Source organism: Aptenodytes forsteri, unplaced genomic scaffold, assembly GCF_000699145.1.
Source record: "Aptenodytes forsteri isolate BGI_AS27 unplaced genomic scaffold, ASM69914v1 Scaffold309, whole genome shotgun sequence".
In the NCBI taxonomy this organism is placed as follows: domain Eukaryota; kingdom Metazoa; phylum Chordata; class Aves; order Sphenisciformes; family Spheniscidae; genus Aptenodytes; species Aptenodytes forsteri.
In genome coordinates, this window is record NW_008795857.1 from 2,230,476 (window position 1) to 2,238,599 (window position 8,124).

The following is an 8,124-nucleotide window of genomic DNA, read 5'->3' on the forward strand; positions in this document are numbered from 1 at the left end:
TTATATTTGATATAATGTGGTGTAAATAAAACCTATTTTCAAGATGGAATTCAATTCACAGGTGTGTTCAATAGATATAAGATCTAAAACTTAGTGGGCTGCATGTCAGAAATCTAAGACTGCTGTTGACAGAGTAAGTACGCAGTAAAACCATTCAGACAAACTCCTGAGTGTGAATGGATATAAATACAATCTGCAGGATTAGAAGTAATAAATTATCTATCTCAGCATATAAAGGATACAGGTATATTCCATAATCTTTCTTGAGATTTATATATGTGTTTGAACAAAATCTTTTGATCACCTTCTAGTGCACGATTCATGTGGATTGTTATTGTTTGACACACCTTAGTCATGTTGCCAGAGAAAATTAAGCCTTGGGAAGGGAATGTGATAGCCTCAAATTGTATTTTATATTAAATCAATTTATAACTAAAATAACAGAGAAAGGAAGCTGGTAATCCTTTTGAGGCTTAAGAAGGATACACTCATATAAAAGGCACTTGATTCATGGCCAAACATGTCTCTTTTTCAACTGAAAAAAAATGGCTGAATTGTTAAGTGTCAGAATGAGTCTGTGAAAGAGTTGAACAGTGAGCATTTCTGCCTTAGTCAGTAAGGTTTGAAAGCCATTGGCTTGATCCTACTCGCACTAGAGTAAGAAGCAAAACATTGATTTCAGTGACCACAGAGCTGAAGTGGGGAAAAGGGTGACATAAGTGTTATCAGTGGGTTCGGCATGAGAATAAACATTTCTGAATAAGAACGGTAATTTCTTGAACAGGTTAATCACATTACCAAGTCTGATATACTTAAAATAGCTGAAACCAGTAGTTTGTATATTGTGCAGGCTTACAGACTTATGCTCATTAACCTGTTGAGTAGATTCAGAAGGTTTCCAGACTACATTTATCTTTGCATATGTCTTTCACATGAAGGTTGCAGAATTATTAAATCTCATCTGATCTGAACATATTACTTAAAATGAAGAACAACTGTGCAAAGTGGAGAAAGAATGACCCATCTCTATATTTCAGACAGAAAAGGGTCTAATCAGCAATCCCAGAGTCACAGTAAAAAGAGGAAGGAAGAGGAACTTAAAATAATCATCAAGAAGTTATTTTGTTCAAAAGGAATACCTAATAAAATCCCTCAAACTTGAATGAGAATACCCTAGTTGTCCATATTGTCTCTACCATAAAGCTGTGGTGCTAACTGCAACTCATACTGTATGTATATTTATGTCTCTTAATGGGTTCCTGTCAAGTCTGCAAAAAGTCTTAAAATGCATGTCGGACTCAGCACTCCATGTCTGCTCCAATTCAGAATTCAAGCAGTGTTTTGTTCATCCTCGTATAGTCTTTTCCCACATTGGCTTTCATTTAGGAAATTTATCAGATCTTTGTCTGTTCAAGTTACTTCTCTCACTGAATATTTAATTTCACTATTGTTGAACTGTTCTTGTATTCCCCTCGAATCAAGGAAGTGTTGGGTAGTTATTCAAATCTTCTAAAAAATTTTTGATTTTTTTCCTTCTCTCAGAAGGAATGCATTCCTTTTTAATTCAGTCAGATCTTTCTTAACCTCACTCATTCCCTTTACTGAATCTCATTTGTCCTATTCCAGCAAGCCCCACAGTATGTTCAATCTCAGACTCCTTGGCTCTCCAGCTTCTTCTTCAAAATCTTCCTGTCACTTTAGATTCGCTTGGGGATATTTTCAGATAACTCTTCATGTTCTCCGATGACTTTGAGCATCAGATTATTTAACATTTATTGTCCTGGATTGCGAAATTTACTCCCTGTATTAATGCTATGCGAAACAAAGGGAACGTTTACATATTTTGCAGGATTTTCTGTCATAATCATTTTTCATTCCTGCCAATTTTCTGCAGTGTTACATGATGATAAAATATAATCTTGGAATAACATCATTGATTAATGACATTTCAAAGGTTTTCACATTCTGTTGGTAACAATTTAACTTGAACAATTTATCTATGAATTTGCAAGTTAGGCCAAATTTGATTTTGTAACCAAACACTAAAATGCTTAGATTTTGAGCAGCTTGAATCTTGCCTGCCTTTACACAGAACATCTGTTCCCACCACGTCCAAGGCTCAGATAACTGGAGAACTGCAGCTGAGGTTTTTTTAACATTGCAGAGGTTGCACACCTTCAAATATTATGCTTTCCGTTTTAATCTACCTGATTTTCCACTTTTTTTCAGCTGGCGAATCAAGCATTCACACCACGACACCCATCATCTCTCCAGCTCCTCTACCCTATGTGCTTGATGGAGCTGGTCAGTTCATGGGACAGTTGTCTCTGGCCCTTGGGTTCCTGCAGCAAGGGAGACACTGCCACAACACTCTCTACATCTCTCTAGCTGCTGCCCCATGCCTGACTGAGACATATACCCCCAACAGATGACCCCCCCAAAAAAGCAGGTTACCCACTGGGTGAAACTTCAGATACTAGGTTAAAAAAAAGAACTGAGACATATGAAGTTGACAGACTATCTTTAATCTCCAGAAAAATCAGGAATTTTACTGAAGCTGTCAGGAAACAGTGCCTTGAGACTTATTAAATTCAACTCAAGAAAAAATCAGATAGATTCAGAGTGAAAATGGGAATTATACATTGTCACAAGAACCTGAATAGTGTTAGATCTTAGGAGCCAGACAAAGAGACGGGACTTCTACACCTTGTACGTCCATCCAAATCCAAAACTGTGATCCAGGAGTGCCTATTTACACACTACAGAAATATCAGTTGGAAGGCACCTCTAGAGATCTCTAGACCAACCTCTTGCTTGAAGAAGGACTATCATCACACTAAATCAGGTTAGCTATGGTTTTGTCTGGCTTTGTCGAGCATCCTTAACAGCAGGCTTAACACACAGAGAGGGGGATCATTACCTCCACCCATGCTGTCGTAATGACCTTCCATTAAATTTGGAGCAGCACTAGCAAAATTTCTCATCTTTTCTCATCACTGGAACAGCATCTAACACTCAGATGAAAGAGAAGAGTCCTGGCTTCTGAGAACAGGCTAGGAGCAAGTTGCATCTGAGCATACGAACCACTGCACAGCAAAATTACACTCTTTCATCCTCTTATGATTCAATGTATCTTGCAATGCCATAGAAACATTATCAGAGCTTCAGTATGAAGGATGCAAATTACCCCCATACAGGCCATCCCTCTAGCCTAGGGATTAGAGAAATCTCTGGGATATGTAAAACATGGATTTGAGTTCTGCCAAGCTGAGGGACTCATTTGTCAGATTAGTACTCTAATTGTTAACCTCTTATATGGAAGCCGCACTTTGAGTCATTACAAAAAATAGTTATAAGCTTCCTTACCAATTTCCTTAACTTGCAGGAGAAGAGTTTGCATCCCACAGACAAAAATGTCTGGCTGTAACCCCACAGGCAGAGGGTAGGAGTTTAAGGTCCATCTCTGAGCACAGTAATGTTAACTTCCTGATTCTGGGCATCACCTCACTCAGTCTAAGGGTTTTCTTAATATCACCTTCCTCAGGTGCCCCGTTGTCCCAGAGCACTCTAAGGCAAGTTTTGGCATATTGTTCTGGGTCCAGGAATCCACTTGAAAGTGAGATCCCTAGAGGTCAAACCCTGCCACACCTATAGTGTCTAGTTTTTTTAATGGATCTGGATCTAAGTCCCCTTTAAAATGGGGATTTAACAACTTTGGAGAATAATTTTCATTTAAATTAAATGGAAATAAGTAGTTCAAACTTATAAACTACTGCAGCTTAAAAATAAATTACTTCAACTGACTCACAGTATTTATAAAATTATACATTCTGTTCATAGCAAATAAAAAGCAAAAAGAAGCTTATTTCAGTGAAAAGGAAGCAATGAAAAAGGATCTCATTAAGTCACATTACCTTACATTTGTTGCAGGTTAAGAACAGAGTCATGGACGGTTGCTATGGTTCAGTTGATGTGTAGTGATTTATTAAACGATGGTTATATGACATGGATGCCTAGGTATCTCAAGGCACAGACACAGTGTCCTTTTAGAAAATTGAATTTAAGACCCTAAATCACTTAGTTTTTAAGAGCTGCCAAATCAATGGAAAAAACGTTCAGGAAATCCTAAAGCAGAACTATGATGTGAAGTTCCCAGATATTGTTAAACAACATAGTAGGTAATAACATCTCACATCCTTTCTAGCTCTTGTAAAATGTAGGCGTAATAAAGTACGGAATATTATTAATATTAAATATGATATTGCTTTAGTTGAATTAGGCTGAGTCTTGAGGTTATTTTAATCCATTTAGGCAGGTGTGAATGGTATGGGACTTGAGGAGTTAAAGAGAAACATTCAGTAAACCTGGAGCTGTTCATTTGAAAATGACTTATACCCTTGGGCACAGTATCTTCTGCAAAACTGAACCTGGCACAGTGTAATACAGTAAAATTTTAGTCATAAATTTCTTTCCTTTTGCAAGTTCTCTGCCAGAAATATCAATTCATCAGCCAACAATGAACAAACTACTGCAGAGTTAGAAAAGCAAGAACTTGCCAATCCTGCCATCTACTGGAAAAATCCTAAAATTGAGTAATTCAGTGTTTCCACTCTCTAAGATTGGCACCAGTTCTGGCAGCATACACAACCCCCGGGGAAAGGAGGGAGTCCCTAGACATCCCGTGGCAGAAATCTGCCTTCCTAGTGGAGAGGTTCCTTGATAACAATATCTGCAGAGACAGGAATGTACAACAGCTGTTTGCAATATATTTGGCTATCGTCAACAAGCCACATCCCAAAGTCCTCACTGAGCTTTTATCCAGTCTCCCACTGACTTCACTAATAATTTTGCCTGACTAAAGAAAGAATGGAAAATGAGCTAAGGCTTCACTTGGCTAATAGTCAGTTTGGGAACTAAATATACCATTACAAACTGTACATCAGATACTTCAAAGTGCTTTACAAACCCTGCTTAGAAGGCAAATACTAAAAGCATAATCTTTATGAGCTTATTTGTCATTCTTTCATAGCCGCATTCTCTACGTAAACCTAATCATCACATGGATTCAACCGAAAATCCTCTTCCAGTAAACAACAAGTGCTTTGTATAGATAAAAAAAGTCTTGAAAAACAGCTTCTTTGTAGTTACTGAGCATGTGTTAATATTTCCTCCATGAGGGCTATATTCTTTCCTTCATTTCTGCTCCCATCCCAGTTTTTCAGAGACCACAAGAGTCAGCCCTAATGAAGATCCAGCTGGGAAAAACAATTCAATCACTTCTAATAACCCTACTTTAAAAACAAGGTAAGAAGCGTACCTGGGCTATTCAGAGGGAAAAGCAAACCAGTAAGTAATATAATGCCTAGATAACCCTCTATCAGTCTCTTTAACAACAGTCTCCTTGAAAAACAAAAATAAAACTGAAATTGCAGATTTTCTTCCAACTTCCAAACCACCACGAAAGCTATCTCATAGCTTTACACCAAGTAGCTGCGTTATCAGCATTAAAGAGGTGGTTTCTTGTTTGGCCTGAGGCTTTTTTCCCCATGAGCTTATGAATCATCGTGACTATGTCTTCTCAGCAAGAGAAAGGGACTCTGAAAGAGTAAGTAAAAACATTTGAAAGGAAGAGAGATCAGAGTATGTAAGTATTGCAGAATGCAGGAACTACACACAGATTTTTTTCGTTCTTGTGATTTTGTCCTTAAAATATTTTGAATCTCCCTCCTACAAATTATTCTAGTAAAATAAAATGGCACCAGCAGCCCAGGTGTGTCAGGCTTGGCAAAGGTTACATGTCATGTTTTCTCAAAAGAGGTACTGCTTTGTGAAAATTAGCTTAGCAGGTTAATAGAAACTACTGTTTTTTTTTTGACAGCTTCTCTATTTTTTCTTATGTGCTCATTTCCATGTTCTTTTCTCCCACCAAAATACCATGCCAAGTCAGTATACTTCCAGAAGTTACATTCTTACTGTGTTCAACAGTTCTGGCTATTAAGGCCCTTAGGAAAATATTGTTAAGTTACTATTTTTCCTACTGCATTAGTAAGAACAAATCACAAGGGTTTTTTTCTTTCATTTTCCAAAACAATCAATTTCTAGAACAGCAAAAAATCATGGAAAATTTCATCCCCCAAAACCTAATGTTTTAAATTGCCTTTGTGTTTAAGAAAAACAGAAGAAAAAGAGAAGCTAAAAAGGAATTTAGACAGTACCTTCTCAGATATATTGTGTATTTTTTATTTTTTATATTATTGCCAATCAAATGAAAATCAATAAGAGAATAGACCTTTACTGGTGTTCTGAGGTCACCTTGTAAATTACATAAAAAGAGATATATTATTAAGTTCATAGTAACTTCTATATTTTTTTTCCATTTTGGTTCACTAATTCAGCAACTGAGGACTTAATTAGTAGCACAAAGACAGGGATATCAGACTTCTGTTTATGTCAGGCACAGTTACATTCTGCTGTAATAGTCAGTAAGGAACAGTGGAAATAACTATAATTACAAAGGTAGGATATGTAAAAAAAAAGTTTCTCCCTTCAGTTCCACTTGTCCTTCCATATTGTAATTTTTATCACTATATTTCTCATTTCACCATTAGCGCTTAATCTTTAAACAAGGCTAAAGACACAGGGCCAAATTCTTAGCTTTCTTAGCTGATTAGAATAGCTTCATTGTACTACATCATCTTATACCACCGGAGTGTCTATCAAAAGCAGAGGTAAGTCAGTGATTTAATTGCACAGATACAAGATCTCAGCTGGGACTGGAGACTCAGCAGCACAAAGGAGTTGCGTCTGTCAGCAAATGTGATGAATGTCATGTGATTGTTTACTTCTATGTATGTATGAAAACTTAATTCCCTTGCAGTAGGCAAAAATACTATTGATCTGTTCAAATAAATAGCAGCATTTTTTTCCTGAAGCAAACACACACATGGCATAGTCACATCCATCATTTCTTCGGTAAACTCACTATATTAGGCTTTTCCGCTTGGCAGTGAGTCTTTGACTCAGCAGTAAAATATCTTTAACCCTTTGTGAGAGGTTTTATAGCTGATAAGCATGTAGCCCTACCAAACTAAAAAGATATTGGCTACTCTTAAGAATCTACATAAGAGCATTAAGAAGTCCTGAGCCTGATTCTCCCCTGAACTGTGCCATCTCTAACAATGTCCTCCATGCTGAAAAGAGAGGAGATAATGGAATAGAAAAATAACCTTCTTACTCAGCTGGGTCCACAAGTATACTTTCTTATTTCAGGACCCCACCAATTTCAAGTACATCTATTCCTCTGACTGGAGACAGCCAGGCTGATGCTGACATCCTAGCTTTCATTAAAGCAAGACAGAACATCCTGCAAAAGAAAGGTAAATCCTGCCAAAAAATAGGAAGCCAAACCAAAATCTCCAGTACAGCATTTTGAAGCCAAAATAGCTTTAGTCCACATTTATACTGACGCAAGCGAGAACTGGTTCTGGCTTAAGTTATATTACATTATGTTCTCAGCCGTTCTAAACACTTGAGGTTCTTCACATGTATTTATTTTAGTAGCTCAATGCTGCAGTGTAAAACTATGAAGGCTGTCTTTTTCTCAGCCACCATCAGTGAACTTACTGGGATGTGCACGTCTGTGCAGCCTGCACAGTGTATTTCTTTACACTTAGGTAAATGCATTTGAATGTCATTTCTTGATGATTAAAATACCTCCAAAATTTTCTGTATACATTTTCTTTAAACTATCTGGCCTGGTTTTCAGCTGGTACAAATTTAGCTGTAGCAATTGACACCAAATAAAGATTACGCAAATGATTGCACGGTACCCTACCTTATGAGGCAGACTGGCCCACTGTGTCTATAGCAGATTACCCTTAACAGGTAATCCACTATATCAAGGTCTAGTGAAACTTTCTATGGGTATTTGTCACCAAATCAGGTACTGAGAGCAATCATAGGTAGGCAATAATGTTCACTCTAGAGTGTAGATAAGTAAAATTGGCAGGAAGCAGAAAGCAATAAATACACAACGGTGGCACTGCAAAGTAGCCTAAAAATAATTCATCATGATAAAGAAAAATGACCCGTGATTTTCTTTTTTTTTTTTTTTTTTGGAATGAT

General features: G+C 37.2%; 1 protein-coding gene across 1 annotated transcript in view; it reads left to right on the forward strand.

Annotated features, from left to right (window-relative positions):
- KIF6 (kinesin family member 6) overlaps positions 1 to 7,803 on the forward strand; it is a 209,533-nt gene extending 201,730 nt beyond the window's left edge. Inside the window, exons 21-23 of the mRNA XM_009283804.2 lie at positions 5,215 to 5,304; positions 7,270 to 7,376; positions 7,766 to 7,803. Coding sequence (XP_009282079.2) covers positions 5,215 to 5,304; positions 7,270 to 7,376; positions 7,766 to 7,803 — 235 coding nt within the window. The remainder of the gene's footprint in view (positions 1 to 5,214; positions 5,305 to 7,269; positions 7,377 to 7,765) is intronic.
- The last annotated feature ends 321 nt before the right edge of the window (positions 7,804 to 8,124 follow it).